Raw genomic sequence first — 27,072 nt, 5'->3', positions numbered from 1 at the left:
TTGTAGCTATACGAGATAGAAACAACTGTGGTTTCCAAGCACAAACAATAGCTTGTAATAATAAAACAAAAGAAACAAACCAAATATCTTTGATGACATAGAGATACATGCATGCATATATGAAAATTAATTAACATCTACATATCCATCGTTCCTGTGACATCACTGATCGATCAGCTGGTTAATCGGGGCTTCTTGCATTGCTGTTTGGTGTAGTACGGCAGGACAGTGTAGACAGTCTGCACGAGAGTGGCGACGACCAGGATGACGGCGACCACGAGGGAGATGAAAACCCAAGGGTTGGTCATGTAAGCGTGTTCGAACATGGCTAACCACCTTTTCCCCTTATTGCCGTAGTGCATGTTTACCTTGCGTTGCACATCGTGCAGCTTGCTGAATGGGCTCATCTCTGCTCCCTTATTCATGGTGTTGAGCAGCTTTGCTACCTCCTCATCGCTCCCAAACGTGTGTTCTATGACTCCCTTGGATTTCAACAGCGCCACATCTGTTCCCACATTGATGATCGATGTTGTCCATAAAGAATATGTAAGATGTAACGTCATGGCCTGCATCTGGGTGTAGCCGCTCGAATGCCATCATGTTGAGAAACAATTTCTCGGTAGAGTCGTGGACCGTAACGAAAGGCATGCTCAGCACGCCGTGTTTGAAATGTACGTCGCTGACGCTGCTAGTGTCGCTCCTTTTGAAATGGATCCCAGCCTCTCTGAGCTCCACAGCAGAGGGCATGGTACGCTCCATGTGGAGCATCTTTTCACGGCCAGGACGGGGGCCACAATAGCTCTGGTGCAAAAGGTCGAGGGGGTGGAGGCCCAGATTGTTGATGGTTCCCTTGTGGGGGCGTTCCAGAAAATCAAGCACCATCTTGTTCATCTCTTTAGCACTCTGTGATCATGATTGACAAGGAGAGTCGTTATACGATTTTATTTCTACCAAGGAAATTTCGATAGAGTTATGTTGTAATAATGATGTGGCAATATCTTAGAAGATCTACATATATATAAACTATATATTGCGTATTACTATATAAAACATTAAAAACTTTAAACAATAAATTCATCTATGCCGAACAAATTTATTAAAAATACATAATGCTCGGTACTGTACTAAACATATTATAAGTGCATATTATAGAGGTGTATATTGGTACAAAATATAGATACAATTCAATTAACTAATAGGTCAGATACACATCCATTTGTTGCTCTTTTTTTTGTATAGTCCCATTGCTTGATGAAATATTGTTCTTAAAATTTAAAGTAACAATTTTTACGATCAGAATATGTACTTCAACAAGCGTAACTAGCACTGAGTTCGACATGCAACCTGAACCACCTAATGCTATTACAGAAAAATGTTCGGTTCAAACAAGAACTCAAAAAATTAAACTGTGTTGTATTAATACCTCTTACTTTTTTTAAATACGGAGAAGACCTACATATCATGGCATTAAGAAGAGAGAAATAAAGCCCATAAACGGAGCTTTCACTTTGGAACATTTTTTTTTTGAAGTAACACTTTTGAACATTTTGGCCATAAAACATGTGGAGTGTTTCGTATGGACGCTGTTGCACAAGTTTGGTCATTTATTCAGAGACTGTCAATTAGATTCATGGTGCACAGAGGAGCTTTGCAAAGCTGGAGCCAGAACAAGTTGGGGAACATCAAGACATAATTCTTACTAACTAAAGAGTATACAGAATGTACATCAGCTGGCAATTGTGCAAGATGCGACCAGCGATGGAAGTTGGACCCAAGGTAGACTTTGAAAAAGAAGGTGATGCAGCTCTGTCCAATCTTGGGTACAACTGTACTGTGTGCAGCTCTGGTCGACAAGGATATGGCATAAAGATGGTGATGCAAATACATTGTTTGTTCATTTACTAGGGTGTATTTGGATCTTAATTTAGCTGCACTAGTCTATCACCCTATGCTTCCGCACGGGCTAATTAGAATTAATATATAAAAAATCTTATAGCTAATAATTATAATTATTTATCTCACGCCCTCTTTCATCTATTAAATATTCTAACACATACTCTAAAATACATATTTATCATTATCGAGTTGCAATAGATTTTATTTTGCATCACACCTCCATATGTGTTTGAAATATATTTAATTAAATTATTTGTTTGTGAATTGATATTTGTATCTCTTCCATCATACATGAATACACGGTGACACATATCGTGGGTAGTATTTTTATATAAATAGTAACATAAATAATATATTAATAATAATAGAAATAGTAATTTAGAGTTTTATATTAGTGTACTTTAATATTTTATTATAATTATATGATTTAGATTCAAATTTTTGGGTTATTTCAACTTTAATAATGATATAATTGGATAATTTACATGTCAATTTAAGGGATTATTTATATTATTTTTATAATGGCATATGTGGGTAATTTATTAGAAAAGATAACATATCTAATGACTATTATGAATAGAGTTGTCAGATTGATGGCCGAATGTATTTCTAATTTTTACGAGATTTCTAGAATTTCTCTTATTTTTGGAGCGTCTACCTAGGATCCTACGTGACTTCACGTGGATGCTCAAAAAGAGTCTCCAATTAGTAATAGTAAGATTAGCTATCGCATAAACGAGAAAACTAGCTCGGTTGAGCAAGGCCACGCTTGCTCCTGCGTAGAATTGACCAGTGATTCCATCAGTCAGGAAGACAGTGAAAAGTCAATGCCGTTATTGCCAGTGAAAGAGATTCGATCCGGCTCTTCTCACTGAGCACCCAACCAGGTCTAACTTGCCCATAAAAGTCAGCTTTGCAATTATGCAGTTCCAAATGCCAAATCTTGCCGGGCTAAGCTGGAAATTAAATTTTCAGCTAGAGATCCAAATAAATGCGCTAGCTCATGCATGTTCGCTAAACTATTGTATGAGGACCAAGTACTCACCAGCCATGCATATAATAATAAGGTGCAAGGTGTTCTAAATTTTTGCACTACGTATAATAGGGGTAGAGCTAGAAATGGCTTCCACGCCCAGGGTTGGACGCGTGCACCTGTGCTGGGCTGGCTAAATTTGAGCCAAATTCTAGTGTTTTGAATGTAGGAACTACAGTTCTCTCTCTTGCTCTCTCTCTCTCTCTGTACACACACTACCAAATTACTGAACCGAGTTACCGAATTACTAAATCATGTTCAGTAAAATGGTATTCAGTAATCGTGTGCAGTTATTACAGAAATTTTGTGTTGACAGTCAAAATTGGCAATTACCGAGGCCGACCAATCTGACCAGTTGGGCCGATCGGTTAGACCGGTCTGGGCCTGTTTAGTCCGAGTTGGTTAGAGTTTGTAATTAAGAGTCCTGTTATAAACCAATTTGGAAGGGGTACGACCTCTCCAGCCTATAAATATAAAGACTATGGCCGATTGAGGGTTTTTCTAACCACAATCGAATCATATCAATCTACTTTTATTTTTCTCTTAAACCCTAGCTTTTCCAACCTCTTTGTTGTTCTTCTTGCGTCTTTACGGCGTCTTAGGGCGTTCTGGGTGGCTCAGCGACTCCAGGACAAACCTAGATCTTCGAGCTCCGACGGGGTCCCTCCCGAGTTTGAGGTTCTAGGTCTTCGCGGGTTTTCTGCATCCAACCGGTCGGTGCGACCGGTCGACGTGGGATCTCGCTGGTGAAGGTTGTTTGCGACCCGCGCATGCTAGCGCTAGTGTGTTGACCAGATTTGCGTTAACAGTTTGTTCAGTAATTAGTTGGGCGTAGCTACACCTAGGGGGTGTGTATCATCATAGATATTCTAGTATATGATCGCATACTCCACGTACATACTTTTCGTTGGGTCAAATACGTCCTACACACTACTAGAAAACGGGCCTTGGGCACCGGCTGAGAAGGGCCAAAGGCATCGGTTTCCCAACCGGTGCCCCGCAATCGCGACCAATGGCCTCGTCTTAAGACACCGGGTTTTTCAACCGGTACCTTAGGCTTCCATTGGTACCGGTTGTAAAGACCAGCCGGTACCAAAGAGGCTGCCACGCTGACGTAAGGTATCCAAGTGCAAGCCGCACGGTTATTTCTATCATAGATATAGAAATCCAAGTGCACCTCAATTTTGTCTACTGTGATAGGCACGTCCCTTGCAATCCCCCAACATTCAAAGAACAGTCAGGATAGACTTTTAAAGTACTTGTCGGTCGGGGTTAGAGGCTTGTTACCCACAAAAGTGTCCAAAAGGCACTCGGGTATGATGCAGACCTCAGCAAAAGGGTCATGAAGAGCTTCTACGGCATTTCCCTTCATAAAACAAGGGATAGTTGCAGAGGTTGGACTAATCCGAATTGCTTCGGAAGCACGTTTTGCCTCCTTCGACCAATTCATTGCGGGTGTATGGCGGAAAATTTTATCGAGTGTCTCATAAGGACACAATGATTCCGTAGACTTCTCGTGCCTAGGATTCGAGGTGTTTCTGATGTTTCCTGAAGGATCATCCTCGAATCGGGAAGAGAACTCCGAAGGTTGAATTTCTTCTTCCTCCGATGTTCGTGGTTCGGGAGATGGCTCAACAAACGAATATTGGTATGTGGAAAATAAAGGCTCGGATTCGGGTGTTGAGAGACTCTCATGGCTTGACGCGGATTCCTCCCGACGGGGTTCACTATGGTCGATAGCGAAAAAAGAGTCTTCTAGGAAACTATCTAGGATGTCTCTTCCTTTTTCCGGAATTGTGTGTGCGAACGATCCTCCACTGGCGACGTCAAGCTCTAGGGCAGTTTCCATGTCTAAACCCGAGTAGAAAATGTTCAACGATACTTCATCGGGTATAGACATGTCTGGGATAGATGCCAAAAGGCGTGAAAATCTAGCTCATGTTGCACCTATGGACTCCTCTAATTGCTCAAAATCAAGGATGTCGGTCGGTAGCTAGTTTATTGGCAAGTAAAACTGGGGAGGACTGGTCTAAGGTGTACAGTTCAATTGGTTTTGGTGACAGAGGCAATGACATCGTAGAGAATACCAGAAAAATATTGTCTTTTAGCTACTATGACCTCCCTTCACATCTAAAGGCTTGCTTGCTATATCTGAGTCTGTTTCGGGAAGAATATGGGGTCGAGAAAAATCTTTTGATATGGAAGTGGATAGCTTAAGGTTTTATCCAGAATGAACAAGAAACAACAGAGATAGAATTATTTCAGCTTGGGGAAGGGTATTTTAACGAGCTAATAAACAGAAGCATGATCCAACCTATGGAGTTAGAGGATACCGGGTATGTATATGGTTGTCGTGTTCATGATATGCTTGATCTGGTCCGTTCATTATCGAGTGAAGAAAAGTTTGCTGCTATTTTAGACAGTGGTGACCAAAAACTTGTTGGTAGCAATGCTCGCAGATTCGCCGTGCACGGTAGAAATGTTGACCCTCAGCTGCTTAACATGGGTTTGGCAAAGGTGCGGTCCTTTAGTGCCACTGAGTGCAGCGACGTTAATGTGGTAACATCCTGCTTACAAGTTGTTCGAGTTTTAACTTTAGAAGATTGTATCGTTAGGGAATCTTGTGGAAAACATAGGCTACTGCATGTAGGGAATTTACGCCACCTGAGGTATCTCGGTATCTGGAACACACGAAGTGATGAGCTCCCCAAGGAAGTAGGAGATCTCAAGTTTCTGCAGACGCTGAATTTATCAGGTACTGGAATGCAGCAGCTGCCGGAGTGTGTGGGCATGTTGAAACAACTGTTGTGCCTACGCATCAATGACAGTATAGCAGTTCCAGCTGGTTTGATCGGGAACCTTACTTCTTTGCAAGAGCTGAAGCTCTGGCCGGTTGATGATGTGTCAACAAGGCAGTTTAATTTGTGAAGGAGCTAGGCAAGCTGAGAGAACTAAGGATCCTCCGGTGTACCATTCATGTAAGCGATGAGAGCATGGAGAGAGCTCTGCTGTAGTCCCTAGCAAATCTCCACAAGATCCGCACTCTGTGTATTCTTGGCTCAGCGTTAGCGAGAGGCATCACAGGGGAAGAAGCACGTTTTGTGCCCCCTCAGCGCCTTGGACAGCTATGTTTGGAATGCTTCAGGTTCTCTGGGCTACCAGCGTGGATCAACTCGTCACTTCTCTTGAACCTAACCCATCTAGATGTGACAGTGCATGTGGTGCAAGAACAGGACATGGAAACCCTTGGGAGGCTACCGGAACTCTGCTATCTCAAACTGAATTCAGATCACACCAGGCTAGTGAGCATAAGGAAGGCTACTGGTGATCTGCACCGCTGCTTCCGGAAGTTGAGATTCTTTCTTGCTCCCTCTTCATTTGTCCGGTTTGATCTGCACGGCTGCAAAAGGGACCCCAGCATAGCACATTCCATCATGATGCCAAGCCTTGAATCCCTTGTGTTTTCTGTTCCTGTTCGGTTCCTAAAAGATATGAACATTCAGCCTGGCTTTGGTAATCTGATTGGCTTTGAAAAAGTTGCCAGTACTTCGCTCCAGAGGGTCACAACTACTATCCAATGCGAAGACGCTACTGCTGAGGAGGTGGAGGAAGTGAAGGCAGCATTGGCACACGCAGCTGAACTCCATCCCAACCGTCCCACCCTCAGAATTGAGATGGAGAATGAGCATAAGATGCTGTAATTACCTATTGATAGTGATAGCCCATTCTCCTTTTGTGATATTCTATCAGAATTCATGGTTGTGCTTACATTTATTTTTTATTTTTATTTATTTATTTTGTTTCAGCATTAGAGGAAGACAGACTGTAATAGTTGAACTATTGTAACATTTTCTGATCACCATTTACCAATCTTGTCTAGGAAAGCAATGCTATTCCAATTAGTATCACCAAACAAAATCGAATGGGTGGCGTTCAGGGCCGATTTCCAGCAGTCAATGTGGATCAAGGTGATGATCTGAACATCGGCTGGCGACCAGGTGCTGCTCCTGCGTTGTCCTGGTACCACGGCACCGTGGCTTTTCCCTCTGAAGCGAAGCAATTACTATGATTGATATTAAAAATGCTTCGATCTGTAATTAAGTGACCCTAATACAAGTGTCCTGTAAAATGCATTGACCGGTATAAGTGACCCACCCTAGTACAAACGGCCTCTAACTCCAGAGCTGATAGTTTCATATGCTGGAGCTGTTAGTCTGATTTTGAACGGTGTCGGTGTTGATCAGCAGGTCTCTGAAACTGCTTTTTTTTTTTGATGGAACTGGAATGATCCATGTGTATTTTCTGAAACTGCATTTTCTAGGATGGAACTGAATGATCCATTATGAATAGTGTTGAAAACGGTCGGGATCGGTCGGGATAACCCCTTTATCGTTTTCACTTTTACATTTTAATACGAAAACGATATCGAAAACGAACAAGTCGAACACGAATACGAATACGGACTCACGGTATTTCGAAAACGAACCAATTCGAACAGAAATGTGTCGAAAGCGAACGGTCTACGGAAAGGCAAAACGGAAACACCGACCCACTACGATCATATCGTACCCAATTATCCGACAAACTTGACATGCATACACGAAAACACTAGATAAATATTAATAGCACAAGTATTTGTAAACATGCTAATAATTAACAACCTCACAAGTCAACCACAACTCTCAATCCCACACATAAAGATAGAACATTAAACAAATTCACAACCACGACACGACCACACTTCACACATAGCAGTGCAAAGGAGAGAATCTCATAGACAAATAGTTTAATTTGTTCCACATATAGAATAAAACAAAAGTCTCAAACAAACACAAGCATCTTGATTAAAAGGTGCAGTAGGCTACAGCTCATCTTCATATTCATGATATCCGGATCACTTTCCATATCTCCATCTTCATTCTGTTCCTCATCTGGTCGACTGGAGGGAGGCGGGGGCGTGGTGTGAGCACTGAGCAGGTCACTTACCCTAGATTGATTTGGGCTGGGCCGTCAAGGCCTCAAGGGATGTGGGTTTGGGCTGTAAAAAACGGGATATTTCGAATTTGTGAAAACGGGATATCCCGATCAAATACGGGAAATACGAAAACGATCGGGATACAGGGCAAACCGTTTTCGACCCGTTTTCGAATTTGTCATCCCGTATTTCGTATTAATTTCGAATTTGTCCGAAAATACGAAAACGAGCCGATAAAATGTAGAAATCGGAGCGGAACGGAACGGGATATATCCCGACCGTTTTCAACCCTAATTATGAAGATGCACTGATACAAATTTGTGGCGCTGATACATCACATGAAATTCATCTGGGAACCGAACTGGCATGTGAAATGAAATTGATGGAATCGGTAGCACAGTGCTGACATGATTTGCACATTCAAACTAGCAGTACTCTGTATCAGTTTAGATTAATGGAACTGTGCTCTCGAACAGAGGCAGTGCATTTATGCTCTGTACGTATGATTGCACAGGAAAAGGGAAAAAACACACTTGCCTTTGTAACTGAAAAATACGAGATTCTAAGATTGCACTGAGCTAAAAGAGAAATACAAATAGGAAAATACTCCTAAATATGTTAAGGAGCAAAAAATGATAATTATGTCTGAGCCCAGGTTCGAACTGGGGACCTTTAGTGTGTGAGACTAACGTGATAACCAACTACACCACCCAGACGGTTTGTTTCTGCTGTTCTTTACAAACTAATTGACTGTGTTTCTATCATAATGAGAAGTAGTAGTCAGAGCCTCGGCGGTGGGTCCTACACTGCCCTCCATTCTGTCATCGCCCCTCGCCGCCGCTGCCGCCGGCGATGGGGAAGAGGAAGAAGGGCAAAGCCACCACGGGACCCCACGAGAACCCCGACCTCGCGCCACATTCCCAGCCCACCACCACCTCCACGCCCGAGCGCAAGCGCCGGCTGCCGCGAGATCGTTCCCCGGCCACCGGCTCCGACTCCGAGGCGGACCCCTCGCCGCCGTCCTCGCCGGGCTCGGTGCGGCGCCTCATCGAGCCCTACTCGAGGCCCCGCCTCCTCGCCATCCTGGCGGAGGCGGCCGCGGCCGACCCCGCGCTGCGCGCCCGCCTCGGCGCCGCCGCCGACGCCTCGCCCTCCCACCGCCGGCTCTTCGTCCACGGCCTGCCCCCGCGCGCCGGCGACGACGCGCTCGCGGCGGCGTTCTCCCGCTTCGGGCCCCTCGCCGACTGCCACGCCGTCGCGGACCGCGCCACCGGGCGGTGCCGGGGGTACGGCTTTGTCTCCTTCGCCTCCCGCGCCGCCGCCCGCCGCGCGCTCCGGGGCGCCCCGCGCGTCGCCGTCGCCGGCTGCCCCGTCTCCGCCCAGTTCGCCTCGGCCGGCCCCGGCCCCGGCCCGTCCGGCGGCGGCGGCGCCGGGCGGCGGGTGTACGTGACCAACGTCGCGCCGGACGCCAGCGCGGAGCGGCTGCGCGCCTTCTTCGCGCGGTTCGGGGAGCTCGACGGCGGGCCCTTCGGGTTCGACGCCGACACCGGGAGCTCCCGCGGGTACGCGCTGTTCGTGTACCGGGAGGCGGCCGGCGCCGCCAGGGCGGTGGAGGAGCCGTACCGCGTGTTCGAGGGGCGCACGCTGCGGTGCCAGCTCGCCAATGAGCCCGCGCGGAAGGCGAAGGCACCCCCGGCGCCGCCGCCGGCGGTGGTGGCGGCTTCAGCTGCTGTAACGCCACCGCCGGCGCCAGCGGCGGCAGAGGCACCCGCGCTGCAGCTGGTGCTTGATGCCATTGCTGCCGCCGGCGTGGGGGACCTTGCGAAGTACGCGCGGGACCCGGCGCAGGCTGCCGTATTTCTCGGGCAGAACCCGGCTCTTGCAGCTGCGGCACTGAGCTCGGTATTGGCGGTGGCGGCAGCTTCGCGGAGTCCTGCAGCAGCGCCTGCTGTTGCCCCAACTCCGGCTGCTGCGTCTGCGCCGGCTGTTGCCACAGGAAAACCGGCAGCGGCAGCGGCTGTAGAGCCATTGCCGGTGAAATTTGGTGTTGGGTCAAGTGGCGGCGCAGGGCTGCTTGGGCCATACAAGCCGCCATTGTCGCCAGTGGTGTCACTGTCATCGTCCCCGGGGAAGAAGGGGACAATGCTGGGACAGTCATGGTAACCACCTCTTGCTGTTTCTGACAAGAATGATTGTTTTGGTTATTTTGCTTGCTGTGATTGCGATTGGTCGTTGATTAGTGCAGTTTGTATCGATTGAGATTCTTCAGTCGCTGAATCATCCCTGTATGCAGATGTTGATTTTGCAGAGGTGGACAGTAGGACGAAGCAAATCTTGGTTGGGCCAATCTGGAGGAGCCTGTAGAATGGGTGCCCGTGGCTTCTGTTTTCAAAGCTCTGCCTGCTCTGGGATACGGATGCAAATCTACCTGTGGTGATCCTCCCTTCACTACATAGAATTTTGTTGTATATGATGTTTCATGTTTCACGTTATTGTACTTAGGAAATTCTGCCTTCATGTTTCTGAGCAGGACGGTAGCTTTTAGTACCTATGTTATTCACAACTCTAACTTGTACTATCCGGTTTAACATCCTTATTCCATCATCTGAACTTGATATATCTTATGCATCTGTCTTGCTCGGTTGCTTGATGCATTTTCTTCGTTATCATTTCTTACTTGCAATTACCTCATGAAACAGCTCTGTGTAAGTGCAATTATTTCCATTTTTTCCTGAAAATGTTCCATTTTCCTGAACATTTTTTTCACAGCAATGCATTTCCATCAGAAAACGCTATTTTAGCTGCCTGCCGTTTATATTACCTGATAGGCAGCACAAACAACTGTAAGCCAACCTAATTTGCATTCTATATACTTTGAATCAATCAGTATTCAGTAAAGTTGTATGCGATAAAGAATCGCCTGTGAGGCATTGATCAAGTGCATTGTATAATGTGTGGTTCTACGGTGGGAATAACAATGGTGGATGAACATGATGGCATTTCCATTCATCACAAAAATAAACCATTCCTCCTTCAGAAACTGCCTGTATTATGTACACGGTCACATAGGGCTTCCTGATTAGTTACAGTATCTTTGGTCTTCTATGGCGCTAGTAGGATTACTTCCTGCTGATGCATTCCAGTGCTGCTGGTATACCCGTAATAGCATACAGCACACCATGCAGAGTAGCAAATATTGGTGGCTGCCTTGTAAGTTGTCGTGGATAGCATATGGCACTGCGAATGCCCCCTATGACGAACCATGAAAAGCTCACTTCCACCTCTTTGCATTTTTAAGCGACTTCGATTTTTGCTTGCTTTGTTGGAAGGCCTGAACCTTCTGCTTCTTTCTGACAGCTTTCTCTGCCTGCATTGGAGTTCCAAAAAAAAAAGGATTGTTAAAATAAACTAAAGAAAACCAAATGTATGGAAATGGCATTATAAATGCCTGATTGCAATGTACCTTCGACATTTTGGATTTGGCCTTTACTTTGGGGGCTTTCTCCTCGAGCTCTTCCTCACGGGCAAGTTCCCTTTCTCTGGCTTCAAGGTTCCTTTCAAGGTAATACTGCAATCATTGATGAAGAAAATTTCATCATTACTAGTAGTCTTACAATCTCCTATTAACATAGGCCTACACCAGGAGTCAGCATTGAGCCCTTATTTATTTGCTTTAGTGATGGATGAGGTCACAAGGGATATACAAGATGAGATCTCTTGGTGTATGCTCTTTGCTGATGATGTGGTGCTAGTTGACGAGAGTAGGGCAGGGGTTAATAGGAAGTTAGAGCTGTGGAGACGCACGTTAGAGTCGAAAGGGTTCAGACTTAGTAGGACCAAGACCGAATACATGATGTGCGATTTCAGCGCGACTAGGCATGAGGGGGGAGACGTTAGTCTAGATGGGCAAGTGGTGGTCCAGAAGGATACTTTTCGGTATTTAGGATCGGTGCTACAAAAAGATGGCGACATTGATGAAGATGTTAGGCATAGAATTTCAGCTGGCTAGTTGAAATGACGACAAGCTTCTGGCATCCATTGTGACAAGAGGGTGCCACAAAAGCTAAAAGGCAAATTCTATAGGACAGCAATTCGTCTGGCGATGTTATACGGTGCTGAATGTTGGCCTACAAAAAGTCGACATGTCCAGCAACTGAGTGTAGCAGAGATGCGGATGTTGCGGTGGTTTTGCGGGCACACAAGGAGGGATAGAGTCCGGAACGAAGTTATTCGGGATAGGGTCGGGGTGGCACCAATTGAGGAGAAACTTACCCAGCATCGGCTGAGATGGTTTAGACATGTCCAACGAAGGCCTCCTGAGGCGCCGGTGCGTAATGGGGTTCTTGAGCTGGTCGGTAATGTAAAGAGGGGTAGAGGTAGACCTAAACTGGCGTGGGATGAGTCGGTTAAGAGAGACCTTAAGGATTGGAATATTTCTAAAGAGATAACTTTGGATAGGAGCGCTTGGAGACTAGCTATCAATGTGCCTGAACCTTGAACTTATTTCTTTCGGGTTTCATCTCTAGCCTACCCCAACTTACTTGGGAAAAAAGGCTATGTTGTTGTTGTTGTACTAGTCTTACAATCTCCTGATATGATTCAGAATATGAAACCTTTGATAATGATAATACTAGATGGATACTGATTCTTTTTCTTTCAGTGCACACATCAGTGATGACTCTCATATGCAGATATTCTACATACTAATTTATAGCATTATTATTGTTAAACTTTCTAGCAAACTACTTCAGTGTGCAAGCTTCTAATTAACTCGTTAAAAGTACAACACACTTAACACTGAGTTAAGCAGATAACGATGTAAATAGACGTGATGATTATGCACTTGTACTAAGGGAATAATAGCAAGAAGAATTCAGCATAATTCATGCCCACTGCGATCAGAAATTTGAAGGAAGAATAAAGGTAGGCTTTTAAGGTCATAGGAGAGCTTACATTATAATCTCCTTGATAGTCCTGGATAGTCTGATCTTTCACTTCAATGACTCGGTTAACAATTTGTTTTATGAAGTACCGATCATGAGAAACTGTTATCACAGTACCTGTATATTCTGATATTGCCTCCTGCCATGCATGCAAAACCATTTATTAGGAATGCATGCTAAAGAATTCTGACAATCCCATATCAGAGGGGGGAAGATGAGAAAATTATAGATCATGAAAACTGAACTTTCCAAAAGGATAAGGACTGCATCTGACCTCAAGCATTTCTTTTGATGGGATATCAAGATGGTTTGTCGGTTCATCCAATATGAGCAAAGTAGATGGAGTCACCATGAACTTGCAAAATGCAAGCCTCGCCTAAGCAATAACAGAGAAAGAGTGAGCATTAGAGATTTAGAGAGCATTCAGAATTCAGACACAGCATAAATGTATCTAGTGAGGAGTAACAACTGTGCTGAAAATGCACATACCTTCTCTCCACCGCTTAAAAATTGAACTTTTCTGTCCAGCATGTCATCCCTGAAGTTACAACGGCCGAGGAGACCTTTGATATCATCAAGCTTCCAATCTTCTGCAGCCTCTGCTACAGTATCTAGCACGGTCTTCTCCAAATCAAGAGCTTCTGCCTGGTAAAACACATATCCCATTAATGTAGTTGGAAAAGGCAACTTTTAATATAGCTACTCAGTAGTAAAACACATATCCCATTAATGTAGTTGGAAAAGGCAACTTTTAATATAGCTACTCAGTAGGAGCATGACTAAAGTGTCCCCAACACTTGATTTGTCTGAAACAGCCACACAAGGAGATACTGATTAGAGTAATTCAGCTTACCTGATTCTGCTCAAAATAGTTCGGCAACACATTATGGTCCCCAAGAAGCACCTCACCATCTTGTGGTTTCTCCATCCCCAAAATAAGTTTAAGCAGTGTGCTCTTTCCACATCCATTGGGCCCAATGATAGCTATCTTTTCACCTCTCTCTACTATTAGATTGGCATTGTTGAACAAAGTCTGGACACACACCACAGCAACCAGAATGTGAGTAAACAATTGGTGCACAGAATATCTCAATATATTAATTCATAAACTGAGATCTTGTAAATTATGGCCTTTCACACAACACCACTGACCTTATCCTCAAATCCGAACTGAAGATTTTTTATTGCTAACACAGTTCTACCACTTCTTCCCCGCTCAGGGAATCTGATCTTAAGCTGTTTCCTCTGGAAAGGTTTCTCAATCAACCCTTCCTTTTCAAGCTTCTCCAATTTCTGTTCAGATAAGATAGAAGTTAGAAGTCACACAAAAAATGTAAGTAAAAAACATACAAAATAGCATCTGGAAAATGCAGAGCGATTGGTCACAAAGATTTGATGACAGCTTCCCATAAAAAAAAATCTAAGTTACCTTTTGCTCACTGGAAGCACGCCCTGCATTAACTCCAGCTCCAAGTCTGTTTATCAGTTCCTTTGTCTGTTCTATCTCCTTCTGCTGCTTCTCCCACGCTGCATATTGTGCCTCAACTGCTATCGCCTTCGCTAGAATGTATTCTGAGTAGTTACCCTTGTATGTCTTGGACACACCAAATTCAGTTTCCACTATCTTGGTACACAATTGATCAAGAAAAGCCCTGTCGTGAGATATGATGACCATCGGCACATCCTGAGTCTTCAGATAGCTCTCCAGCCACTCAATGGTATCCAAATCGACATGATTTGTAGGCTCATCAAGTAGCAGCAAATCAGGGTCCTGCAGAAAATCAAATTTTCAATGCAAAACTTAAACTAGAAGGAATTGCTGCAGGACAACTCTGTCCGGATTCACCACCAATTCAGTGCCATAATGCAATTCCATTTCTGCCCAGCACAATTCTTCACATTGTAAAATTGTAACAGCTGCCCCTGTTGAATTGAAAGGTCGGGTTTTTATACCTGAAGAAGTATCTTGCCTAGAGACATCCTCATCTGCCACCCGCCACTGAAGGATGCGACAAGGCGGTCGGCATCCTCCGGCGCGAACCCGAGCTCCGGCATGAGCTTCTGCACCTTGACGTCCACCATGTCGAGGTCCACGTCCTGTGACCGCCGCTGCAGGAGGTCGAGCTCGTCGAGGAGCCGGCCCATGAGGTCCATGTCCTCGGTGGCGCCCTCGAGCGCGGCCTGCACCTGCTCGAGCCGCCGCTTTACCTTCATCTCCTCCTCGAAGGCGCTGAAGAACTCCTCCCGGACGGTGCGGGAGGCGGAGACCTCGAACTCCTGGCTAAGGAACGCGATCTTCATGTTCTCCTTTGCCTTGATGACGGCGCCGCCGTCGGGCTCCTCGAGCCCCGCGATGATGCGGAGCTGCGTCGTTTTGCCGGCGCCGTTCACGCCGACGAGCCCCACCTTCTCGCCGCGCTGCACCTCCCAGGACACGTCCTTGAGCACCGTGGCGCCCTTGTAGGACTTGGAGATGCCCTCCAGCCGCACCCCCGACGGGATGCTCGACGCGCCGCTGCTGCCGCCCGACCGCTTCTTCTTGCCGGTGCCGGCGGCGGAGGGGTCCGAGGAGGATGAGGAGAGGAGGGAGGAAAGGTCCTGGCTTTTCGCATCCGCCTCTTCCGTAGTGGTGGTGGTGGAAGTGGATGGAGAGGATGAGGTGGTGAGGCGGCAGTGGAGGGGAGCATGGCGGCGGCGGCGGAGGCGGCGGGAGGTGGGGACGGAGCGGGATGGGGAAGGAGGCGAGGGGAGAAGCGACGAATTGAGGCGGAAGGAGCGGAGCTTGCAGGAGAGGATGTCCATGGCCGCCATGGGAGTGCTTGGTGGAGGCGGGGCCTCTCTCTCTCTGCTCTGATTCTTGGTTCCGGAGCCAGGGGAGTGTATGGGTGAGGAAGGAGGTGGGGTTGGAGAAGAAACGGTTTCTTCTTTTATCAAGTCAAATTTATTTGCTGGGTGATTTTTTGGGTTTAATTTGACCTCAAAAAATTTTCTGCTCCTATAAAGTCTAAATTGCTCTTATCAGTTTAGTTTCTTTTGTTTTGTTTTATATACGATACTGTTGTTTGAGCCTAAAGTCTATATTTTTTCCTCCTTCATAACAAGGGTAAATGCGTTTATTTTTCTTTGAGGTAAGGTCCCTTTTTGTTTTGAACGAAAGATGTGTTTTTAGTTGCTTTCATGTGGTCTCGACATTTTTGGCGGTAAGGTGTAGAAAGTTTCTCTTAGATGTGTGGCGCCGATGCTTTCGCTTACAAATTAAAAATAGTTGCCATACAGATGTCGCTCATATGACTTTTTAGATTGAAGGGAAAAAATGGTTTTCTTATGATTTTTAAATATTGCCATTTTTATAGCCTTTATTCATAAATTCGTCTTTGTTTCAGAACTCTTTTTTTGTGTAGAAGATCTAAATCAGTTTTCTTGGGAAGAATGTTGTTTCGATATAAACATTTTGGGAAGTACAACAATGTAAATTTCTCTATTGGTTATATTGATTCGTTCACTTACAAACTACAAAATACAAAATAGTTTTAGAGGAAGTATACGCTATTAAATTAAAGAAACTAATAGAGTACTATGGGCGAGGAAGGAGGGGGGTAGTGGAAGAAACAGAATTCTTTAAAGCAATTTTATTGGGTGGACACTAATTTTTTAAAAGTGAGAATGCAAAAGGATTCGAGTAGAAAAACATTTTTAAACTTTATTTCTTCTGCTCTAGTTCCCTAATATATTCTTTTTTTTTCTATGGAAGCCTAGTTTCAATTTCTTCTAGAGAAAGGAAGGTGTGCCCCATACCAGGTCCGGAAAATTTATTTCATTATGCTTATGTTTTCTCACATTTTTTTTGGTCGTGTAAACTAATAGAAACACATAAGTATTTGTTTGATAGAAAGGGAAACCAGCATTTGTGCATTGTGTCCCTTTATGACGTCCGTTCCATTCATCTAGTTTATTTTTTTGGAAAGGTTGAAACGCGTGCCAAGCGTAGGACTAAGAATCCAAATAACCCATAAAAAAAAGAATTCAAATAGCCATGTTCCATAAACTTAGCAGCTCAATTTGCAAATTCGGTTAACTATAAGAGAATATATATAAGAGATCTATATGGTGGGAATAGCAAGTGCTATGAAAAGAAAATATTTTTGAAGAAAACCTTTTGCATTTACAAATTACAATTGCTCGGAATATACTTCGTTTTGGCACAGCTCTCTGAAAAATTCCTGTGGCCTGGGTTGATGCAGAAGAAGACGACGACGCCGCGGTGGGCCCTGTGGCGTGTGGCCCTGGGCGGAATCGTGCGGGGGCTTCCCGGCCAGTGACAGCCGCACACGTGTCCGCCGCAAGCGCACGGGGAGATAATCCCGTTGTCTCAGCCGTTGGGTTGGATGGCCGGCCATGGCTGCACAACTGCAGCGGAGCTTCAGATCCGGCCGGTTCAGAAAGCGATCGATGCGCGAGCTGGCAGCGCGCGCTCACCGTCGCGGTGCATGGTAGGTATCCACGGCGAGATTGCGTCAGGAGTCTCCGGGGAAGAACGGGCAGGGGGAAGCGACGAACGGCGTGGAGGGCGGCGGTGGCGCCCCCGGCGAGCTGCGCGTGCGCGCCGGGCTGCCGGCTGGAGCGGAGCTGCGGCGACAATTCCTGCCAGCCAAAGGCCGCGCGCTGGAGCTGTGCCCACGCGCCGCTTGCAGGACCGGCAGCAGGAGAGGCGGCGCACTCCGGCGAGCCGGACTGCATTATTGCGACCGAAATGTTTTCATAAAAGGGAGATTGGTGTTCTTGCCCCTGCTAGCAGCTCCAATTGCATTTTTACCCCTACTTTTAAAACTTTGTGAATTTGCCACTGTGTTTTCAAAATGAAGGCTCCGTTTGCCCCTGGTTGTAGCTCCGTCACATGCAGTCAAAATATACAGCTAAAAATAAATAAGAAAGCCTTGCAAAATAGGGGGAAAAGACTAGATTGCCCCTTATCCTTTCATCCCACCCGGCAGCACCTCCCTCGTGTCTCTCTTATCTCTTTCTTCCCACCCTCGTCTCTCTCATCTCTTTCTGCAAGGCGGCGCGGCCGCGCGGGTCAAGGCGGTCGGGCTCCAGAGTCGGCGCGCCCGGCGGCGCAGGTCGACGCCGCGGTCTGGCCCCGGCGTCGGCGCGCGTCGCGGCGGCGGTCCGGCCCCGGCGCGGGTCGAGGCGACGAACCGGCCTCGGCCCCAGCCCGAGCGTCGGCGTGGCTTGGCCTCGTGCGCGGGCGCGGCCCGGTTCCGGCGTAGTCGCGGCGCATCCCCTCTGGCGCAGGTACGGCGCACCCCCGGCCAGCGGCAGACCGGTTTCCCCTCCCGTGCGACCAGATCCGCCTCCGCCCGCTCGAGTGGAAGGAAGGGCCGGCGGCCAGCGCCGCCTCGACACGTGCGCTGGCGCCGCCTCCGCCCGCTGGCTTCCCCTCCCGTGCGGCCGGATCCGCTTCCACCCGCCCCGTCCCGGCTTGCATCCTCACTGCCTCCGCCGGCCCCCGTCCCAGCTCGCGCTGGCGTCGTCCTCACCGTACGCGGCAGCAGCGGCCGGCGGAAGTGCTATTTTTGGCGGAAGTGGCGCGCGAGCGGGACAGGCGCTGCAGCAATGGCCGGCGTACGGCGCGCGCGCGAGAGGGACGGCCGCGGCAGCAGCGGCCGGAGGACGCGGCGCGGGCCAGTGGGACGGGCGATGCATCTGCGGCCGAGGTACGCGGCGTGCGCGAGAGGGACGGCCACGGCAGCAGCGATGGGGGACGCGGCGCGCGCGAGCCGGACGGGGGCGGGCGAGGGCGCGGCAATAGCAGCCGGCGGACGCAGCACGAGCGAGCCGGACGGGGGTGGGCGTAGCGGCAGTGGCCGGCGGACGGCGGACGCCGCGCGACAGGGACGGGCGCGGCAACAGCGGCCGGCGTCCGCGGCGTGCGCGACCATGGGTGCGGCAATAGCGGCAAACGCAGTACATGCATGGCGCCCTGCATACAGCCAGAGACTCAACCAAGACAAGCCGTGCGCTGTTTAGCAGTTATGTCCCACAACAAAAAATAGAGACAAAATCATATGGGCAGATGGACATGATGATCTTTTTGAATGAAAGTTGACACCGTTAGGAGAGGTACACGGAATAGGGGTAAATCTTTGCTTCATTTTGAAATCGTAAGGGCAAATTCACAAAGTTAAAAAAAATAGAGGTAAAATCACCATTAGACATCAAAATGAGGGCATGAACGCCAAAGCCCCTTCATAAAAACACCCCTAAATAATTTCAAACAACCCCCTGATCGGCTAGGGCTTCCCTCCGGCTAGGCCGTACCGACAAATCCGGAGGCTCTATACGAAACTATGAACTGAAGCTCTAGTGGCCTAGCGCTAGGCCATGCGAGCGGGGCAGTCGATCGCCGCTCGGTCGCTATGGCGTGCGAGTGTCTAGCAAAGTCCAGAAGCTGGAACTGCAGATCTCACAACTCGCATCGTGTCTAGCGAGCGGTGACGGCGGAATTGAAAACGATCACGCTGCGGTTTGCAGATTGGATCGAAAGACAATGATGGAGTGGCACGTTTTCTCTTCTGTGTCATATTTGGGCCACAGACCCACAATTTGCTTCGTATTGGGATGAAAGACAACTAAAATAAAATCTACTATATAACTATAACTAGTATACTCATTATATTTTAGGGGCCCCTGAAATTTGGGGGCCTATGCGGTCGCACAAGCCGCAAGACCCTAAAAACGGGCCTGCCTCCGGCCACGCCGGAAGCGCATAACGCTAGAGCCCCATACATCATTACCAGGGCGGATCCAGCAGTAGATCTGAAGTAGCTCTAGCCCCTCGTACCGTTGTTGGATCCATAGAGCCCCCTAAGCCTCTCCTATATTTTTTTTTGCCATAGATGCATTGCGACATGATATTGAAGTAGTCTAGAGGGAAAAAAGCCCCCCCTCCTCCCCAAAGAATTATCCTAGATCCGCCGCTGATCCTTACATCCCAGTTTTTCAACTCACTGATGCATCCATATATGCTACCTAGCCACACTTGTAGTGTTTGTATAATATATTTATCCAATTTCCACTTATCAATGCTCAATTGTTTTATATAACGGTGACTCACAAGCTGATCAATAGTACATTTATATATATTTGATGACAATGTCTATGTTTTTGGAGATTCCTTTGTCTGTTGGCTAAGAAAAAGAAAGAGTGAGGTCATCAAAAGAGGGAGTGAGAAAGTGACCTATAGGTGCTGCTCTAAGCTTTTTGGAGGAACACGGGGACGAACTTGGCCGGAAAACAAAAGTAAAACAAAGTTAATAAGGGATGAACAGCGCACATCAACAAGAAGCATCCTGACCAAACAAAAAAAGAAGTATCCTGACAAAACAATTGCTTGAAATATCCCGGGCGCAAAAAAAAATGATTGATACTCTCTCCAGTTTAAATTATAATCCGTACGATTTTTTACCATAAATTTGATCACTCATTTTATTTAAAAATTTGTGCAAAATATATATCACCTCTTTTGTTGTGTCTTGCTTTATATTAATAAAAGTTCTCCAAAAATAATTTAAATTTAACTATATTTGCACATCTTTTGAATAAAGCGAGTGGTAAAATTCGACGTACAAAAATCAAATAAATTACAGTTTGGAGCAAACAAATCCTCTAGCGAAAATCCGAGCACTTAGATTTTAGAAATCCCGCACTTAAAAAAGCCAAAGGCCGTGAAATCCTGTAGCGAAAAATATAGAATTAGGCCTCTAATGGGCCGGCCCGGCCCGAACAGTTCTCCTGCTCGGCGCTGTGCCCGCGTCTTCTTCGCCCCCAAATCCCCGCCCCGTCTCATCGCCGTCGACGGAGACGAGGGTTTAGGCGCCTCCACCACGCGCCGGCGTCTCCCCCCCGCTGGAGCCTCTCCTCCCTCGCGCAGCCGGCCGAACCCGCGGCGTTCGGTAAGCGGACCCCCTTCCCGTACCTCTAGGACCGTTTCGCTTCGGGCCCTCTCGCGAAACCCTTCGCGCGATCTCGATCTCTGGATGGGGATCATGGGTACAATCCAGCCGCGCCGCGCCGATCCTGCGCCGCCTCCCAACCTAGCAGCTCGCCCCGTGTTGTAGTTAACCCGGATTCCGTGCTGTCCTTGCGTAGATGGAACTGGGGATTTTTTTTTTGTGCTTTTCTTTTTGGTGGCGTGTTCTTACATACAGATGAACTGCTGCGAGCAGGGCGATCCATGGAGCCTGCGGATGCCACGAGGAAGACGGCCCGCCCGCGCCGCCGCCGCCCTGACCGGCTGAGCGCCCTGCCGGACTGCCTCCTCCACGTCATCATGTCCTCCCTCAAGGCCCGGCAGGTGGTGCAGACGTGCGTGCTGTCCAGGCGCTGGAGGAACCTCTGGCGCACGGTGCCGTGCCTCGACGTCGACATCGACGAGTTCAGGGCCAACAGGAGGGCGCCTGGCTCGGGCGGCGGCATCCCTAAGTACAGCAACCACGGCTCGAGCTCTGACAACAGCAGCTCTAGCTCGGAGAGCGACGGCAGCTCTGTCTACGACCTTGGCTTTGACTCCTCCTCGGATGACGACGACGACAGCAACGACAAGGGTTATGAGAGATTCGAGGATTTCACGGCGAACCTGATGAGTCGTTGTAACATTGCACAGCTGGATTCCTTCAGGCTGCAGATTGGCAGTCACCGGGCACCGGCACCTCAGTTTTATCATATACAAGCAGGAGGATGGCTCCGCCGCGCGATGAAATACTGCAGCCCGGATCCTTCCAGTCCGCGCAAGGGATTGAGCCCCAGTCCGTGGCTCCTCAAAAGGCTGCATCTCTGCCATGTGCTTTTGGAAGATCGTTTCATGAAGCATGTTAGTTCAGTGTGCCGCAATTTGGAGGATTTGGAGCTGCACGATTGCAATTGTCATATCCGGTCAGTCACCTCCGACTCGCTGAAGACCCTGGTTCTGAAAAATTGCATATGGCGCAAGCTTTCTGACATTGCATTGCCCACACTGAAGACATTGGTTATTGATGGTGGCCAGAACATTTCTGACGTTGTGCTGGTTATCTTGACCCCTGCTCTCGCTTCTCTGCACCTGGATGTCAGTGTTGACCACTTCAGTGTTGATATTTCAACAAATCAGATGCCATCCCTTGTCAAGGCTTCAATTCATCTGCAAAGTCATACATATAGTGCACCCGAAAGTAGTAAACTTGATGGCGATCAATTCAAGCTTCTTTGTGGTATCTCTAACGTGACAAGTTTAGAGTTGTCTGGTGTTAGTGAGACGGTATGCCCTCTTTGTCTCTGCTAGTGTTCCATTTTATTCACTCCAATCACGTTCTGGTGCCATCTAATGTACTCTAGGTGCGTGGTGAGAAACCAACATTCCAAGAATTCATGAACCTGAGGAACTTATTGCTGGACGAGTGTGATCTCCGTAACGACTTCCGCACATTAGGATTCTTTCTGCAGAGTTCACCTAATCTAGAGAAGCTCACTCTGCGGAACTGCAAGGTATACTGTAGTTTGGTTTTTTAACTTATTATGTAACCAACATTGTTCACCGTCTTACATCTTTTATGCTACCCACAGTTCCCGACTTACCCTAAGAAAAAGAAAGGAGAGCCCAACGAGACCTCATCTTCTGAGTTCCGTGGCCTGGATTTCATGTGTGCGAACCTCAAGGTTGAAATCATATGTTCCCATGGTGATGCCCGCAAACTCGTCAACGTTCTGCTGCACGCTTCAGGGAATCTGTCGGAGAAGAACATTAAATTCACCAAAGTTAATTAGGTTATTGTTGGTCCAGGGCTCCAGGCATTCTTTGTGGTTCATGTGGATTATGCAGCCATCTTATAGGCTCCCTTCAGATTCCTCAAATCGCAGCCATATACTTTTGACTCATTTCTAGGTGATGCAGGCCTTTGCTCTAGTGACTACGTATGCTATTGGTTTTTACTCTGTTTCTTTGCTTTAAGGATAATGCTTGCCTCTGGACATGTTTGCTATCTGTGTTCCTTTTTTCCCCCATATCGGAAATGTCTCCAATTAGAAAACACTGCAAGTGTAAAAAGAATTTGAAAATAGATCCAGAAATCGCAAGTTTTTCTCTGGTGTTTCCCCTGGATCCTTTTTTCGGACGTATATAATCTAAAATGCTAAACGCCCACATATACTGCACAGGGAGTCCATGCTACTGTACATATCGTCTTGTGCATCAGTGGCATATCTGAAGATGTTCAAAAGAAAATGAGTAAAATACATGCCCGGTCCTTAAACTTGTTCGGATGGGTCACTTGGCAGAGATTTCAGCGTCTTTTCTTGTATCATCGTGTACAATGCGAAGTAGAAAAAAAAATGTGAGGGAGATGCTCTGCTAAGAATCAGGAGTTCATTAGCGCTTTCCTCGTCAGCTTGCAAAATGTGTTGAGCCCTTCCTTTTGACATGCACGTGCTCTCAAGTCTCAACTTAACTTGGAGAGTTCAAATCTTATATAAACATCTTTCATTTTTTAGGTGTTTCGGTTTTATCTTAAGTCAAATCTCTTCAAGTCTGATCAAGTTTAGCAACATATATACTGCACCAAATTAGCTTCATTAAATGCACCAAAAATTCGTTAAGCTTGAAGAGGTTTGACTAGGAACAAAACCAAAAACACCATACATTTTCGAACCAAGGAATTATACCCTAAGCATATATATAATTTTACTAAATGTATTAGTTAAAATTTTACCAGGTTCAATCTTTCATAGTCATTTATGTTTACAAATTTCGAACGTGGTGTTTACTTTAGAGATGGTTAGAAATTCTTTTTTTTTAAGCAAAGCAATTCTCCGGTAAAATGACCATGTTTACCCCTATTTGTTATCCATATTTGGTAGTAATTGATTCTTACATGCACATGCATTTTCTAAATAGGGTAAAGTGACTTGTTTTTTGGGACAAATTTTGGATCCCAGAATGACTTGTATTTTGGGACGGAGGGAGTACAGTTTAGCCTCTTAATTATGGCATTAGGCCACTGGAATCCACTACATATGGGTGGACGTGTGATAGGTTAGTAAAAAAAAATCATGGTGCCACAATAGATCCGTGGATGGAGTTACTCCGCGACGGTCCACGAAGCGTCGCGTGCCATGACTTTGAGAAAAATAGGAACAGGCCTTGCATACTTGAATTTTTCAGATTTACTAATGAGTCTTGGATAGTTGGGTGGAGGGAGTAAAACATAAAAAAAACTCTGCCCTAAAAAAAACTCTGCTTGGATAGTTGGATGGAGGGAGTAAAACATAAAAAACTCTGCCCTAAAAAAAAACTCTGCCGCGGCAACTGGGCCTCTAATGGGCCGGCCCGGAGCTGCTCGCCGCTATCCTCCCCCTCTTCTTCTCTCGCCGTCGAGGGTTTAGGCAACTCACCTTCCCCTCTCGCGCCGGCGCCGCCAACCCCACGCCCGCGCCTCCTCCGGCCGGATCCGCCTCCTCCCCGCACGGCAGGCTCAGGCTGCGGCGCTCGGTGAGCTCCCCCTTCCCCGACCTCCCATCTCTCGCCCCCGCTTCCTGTACCCGCGACTTGTTTGCTTTCGGCCCCGTCGCGATCCCTACCTACTCGATTCCAATCTTCCGATGAGATCAAGGTTCTGATTCGGCAGACGCTTCGCCGTATCTTGAATTCCCGCGCCGGCTCCCGATCTAGCAGCGCGACGGCGCGACCCATCCAGTAATCGAACCGGGATTTCGTGGTGTTCCTGCGTAGATGGAATTGGGGATTTTATTTTTTTGTGAAAAAAAATGGCCCTGCGTTGTTTGGTCTTGTAACGGAGCAGCTGGTTCGCGCAGGAGACCGCCATGGAGCTTGAGGAGGCCGCGGCGGAGCGTGGGACCCCGGGCGGCGACGCGGACCGGCTCAGCGCGCTGCCGGACAGCCTCCTCCACGCCGTCATGTCCTTCCTGAAGGCCCGGCAGGTGGTGCAGACGTGCGTGTTGTCCGCGCGCTGGAGGCACCTCTGGCGCTCGGTGCCGTGCCTCGACCTCGACAGCGACGAGTTCAGGACCCCGGCGGCGAGTGCTCCCAGCAACCACCCTGCCCCCGTCCACGAGTACTCCGACTCCGACATTGAAAGCTATGAGGACTCCGAGGACGACAACGACGACAGCAACGACGGCGGCGACAACAGAGAAAGGGAGTGGGAGGGTTTTGAGGACTTCGCCGAGAACCTGATGCACCGCTTCAACGTCGCTCAGTTGGATTCCTTGAGGCTGCGTGTTTGTAGGACCAGGGCGCCTAGCTTTGCGGACAGACAAGCAGGCGGGTGGCTCCGTCGCGCGATGAAGTACTGCACCCCAGATCCTCCCCGTCAGCGTGAGGGACTGAGCTCCAGTTCTTGGCCCCTCAAGAGGCTGTATCTCTGCAATGTGGCTCTGGAAGGTCATTTCGCAAAGCATGTCAGTTCAGTGTGCCACTCTTTGGAGGATCTCGAGCTGGAGGATTGCACATGTGGGATTCGTTCAATCACCTCCCGCTCACTGAAGAACTTGGTTCTGAAAAGCTGCAGATGGCGCCATCTTTCTGAGATTACATCGCCCACACTGAAGAGCTTAGTAATCTCTGGTGGCTCGAATACTGATGAGTGTGTGCTGGTTATCGTGGCCCCTGCGATTGCTCACCTGAGCCTGGATGTGTCTCTTCGCTTTGCCAGACGTATTTCAGTAAATCAGAAGCCATCTTTACCAAGTTTTTGATTCACCTACGAGGTCATGGAGACAGTGTATTCGTAAGTGAACTTCGATGCAATCAATTAAAGCTTCTTTGCAGTGTATCTAATGCGACAAGTTCAGAGATGTCAGGTTTTGGGACAATGCTATGCCTTCTGTCTTTGTAGTGTATCTTCTGTGTCCTGGATGTCAAGTGCGAGAACTTCAAGCTTATTGGAATTATATATGATGAGATGATGTCTGCCAACTGGTCAGGGTTTTTCTGCGCATTTCAGTGAAGCTGCCGAAGAACTGCATACAACTCACCAAAGTCGATTAGTTCTACTGTTGGTCTAGGGCTTTTATGTGGCTTGCAACCTTCTGGTTCATCTAAAATTTGTGGCATGTTCTACGTTGCCTTCAGATGTATATAAAGTGGAAGCAATAGTTTTCTTGAGCAGTCGTGCTGAAGGTTATGACTGCTCAAGAAAATATCCTATGAACTTATATTTTACTAGAAGCTTTGGTGTGGACCTGGAATTTGCATATTTGTCTGAGTTTTTATAGTAGACTTTAAAGTAGGTGAGCTAGATGCTGACTAAAATTGCTAAATATTTCCTGGGTGCATTACTTGAACACATTTTGGATTATATGTCAACATTTATTTCTTCACTATTCTGGGTGTGATTCTTAAGAGGTCATTCCATTCCATGTTCAGTTTCCTTTGGCTGTAGGAACAAGGTAGCAGTTATTTTGTACAAGAAAGTGTGTTTACATGCCAAGGAAAACTGGGGTACGGTTTGGGTATTTTAAACCTTGGCTCTGGTGCACTGCTCTTTATTTACCAAACTGTGGTTTAAACAGTTGAATCGAAGCTTGAGCTATATGCTTGCAATTCTGGAAAGGGCATGATCAAAAACTTGTTGCTTAACTGCATTGGAAAGAGTGAATGATTGAATGATGGGCTAGATTCAGGGTAGACGTAGATCCTTCTTTCGGTAGCACTCCCTTTGTTACAGGGTACAGTGGTCAGTGGTCACTAGGAATTGTAACTCCCAAAAAATACACACTGGTTATGACAGGAAATGGTCAGAACCAGAAGTCCGTGGGCATGCTCATGCTGCCTTCAGAAGTACTGCTTGAAATGCGATTATTCGTGTTACTTGGACACATTTTATGGAATGGAATACATATAGTAAGTAGAGGATCATACGCAGTGGTTTCGCGCTGACTAATAACTAAAAAGGAAATTCTGGCCCTACTGGCAGCTGCAAGTTTGGTTTGGCAGCTGGTGTGGCGTGCAGCCTGGCCTGCAGAGCCATTACATCTCTGTTTGATTTGTTTGCGATAGGAAGTATCACAAACTTTGATTAATAATTAGGGGTATTAAATAAAAGTAATTTATAAAACTAATTTCACAATCTTACTCTACTTCGCGAGACGAATCTAATGAGGTCTTTGACCGCACGATTAGAGGTCAGTTACTGTAGCATTACTGTAGCCAATTATTGATTAATTACCGTCATTAG

General features: G+C 47.1%; 4 protein-coding genes, 1 non-coding gene and 2 pseudogenes across 5 annotated transcripts; 4 read left to right on the top strand and 3 right to left on the bottom strand.

Annotated features, from left to right (window-relative positions):
* Positions 1-173: 173 nt before the first annotated feature.
* LOC120645821 lies at positions 174-4,379 on the bottom strand (annotated as a pseudogene).
* Positions 4,380-4,805: 426 nt separating this feature from the next.
* LOC120646363 lies at positions 4,806-6,779 on the top strand (annotated as a pseudogene).
* A 1,767-nt stretch (positions 6,780-8,546) lies between these two features.
* TRNAV-CAC lies at positions 8,547-8,620 on the bottom strand. The gene has a single exon. It is a non-coding gene; the product is annotated as a tRNA-Val (tRNA).
* Positions 8,621-8,685: 65 nt separating this feature from the next.
* On the top strand, positions 8,686-10,558 carry LOC120644878 (RNA-binding protein P-like). The gene is made up of 2 exons (XM_039921617.1): positions 8,686-10,063; positions 10,198-10,558. Coding segments are annotated over exons 1-2 (1,308 nt in total). The 5' UTR covers positions 8,686-8,756; the 3' UTR covers positions 10,199-10,558.
* Positions 10,559-10,791: 233 nt separating this feature from the next.
* On the bottom strand, positions 10,792-15,741 carry LOC120644877 (ABC transporter F family member 5-like). Its single transcript, XM_039921616.1, has 9 exons — positions 14,801-15,741; positions 14,277-14,618; positions 14,000-14,140; positions 13,701-13,880; positions 13,337-13,492; positions 13,122-13,223; positions 12,858-12,986; positions 11,368-11,472; positions 10,792-11,271 (listed from the first exon to the last, which is right to left on the bottom strand). The coding sequence occupies exons 1-9, from the start codon at positions 15,656-15,658 to the stop codon at positions 11,176-11,178; spliced, it is 2,109 nt and encodes a 702-aa protein (XP_039777550.1). The 5' UTR covers positions 15,659-15,741; the 3' UTR covers positions 10,792-11,175.
* Positions 15,742-20,611: 4,870 nt separating this feature from the next.
* Positions 20,612-22,880, top strand: LOC120644876 (MEIOTIC F-BOX protein MOF-like). Its single transcript, XM_039921615.1, has 4 exons — positions 20,612-20,799; positions 21,073-22,139; positions 22,217-22,366; positions 22,445-22,880. The coding sequence occupies exons 2-4, from the start codon at positions 21,081-21,083 to the stop codon at positions 22,643-22,645; spliced, it is 1,410 nt and encodes a 469-aa protein (XP_039777549.1). The 5' UTR covers positions 20,612-20,799; positions 21,073-21,080; the 3' UTR covers positions 22,646-22,880.
* A 1,316-nt stretch (positions 22,881-24,196) lies between these two features.
* On the top strand, positions 24,197-26,157 carry LOC120644875 (MEIOTIC F-BOX protein MOF-like). The gene is made up of 2 exons (XM_039921614.1): positions 24,197-24,365; positions 24,689-26,157. The coding sequence occupies exon 2, from the start codon at positions 24,698-24,700 to the stop codon at positions 25,589-25,591; it is 894 nt and encodes a 297-aa protein (XP_039777548.1). The 5' UTR covers positions 24,197-24,365; positions 24,689-24,697; the 3' UTR covers positions 25,592-26,157.
* Positions 26,158-27,072: the final 915 nt, after the last annotated feature.

Source organism: Panicum virgatum, chromosome 8K, assembly GCF_016808335.1.
Source record: "Panicum virgatum strain AP13 chromosome 8K, P.virgatum_v5, whole genome shotgun sequence".
Taxonomy (NCBI): domain Eukaryota; kingdom Viridiplantae; phylum Streptophyta; class Magnoliopsida; order Poales; family Poaceae; genus Panicum; species Panicum virgatum.
The sequence above is the reverse complement of the archived record's forward strand: the minus strand, read 5'-3'. Positions and strand labels throughout refer to the sequence as shown.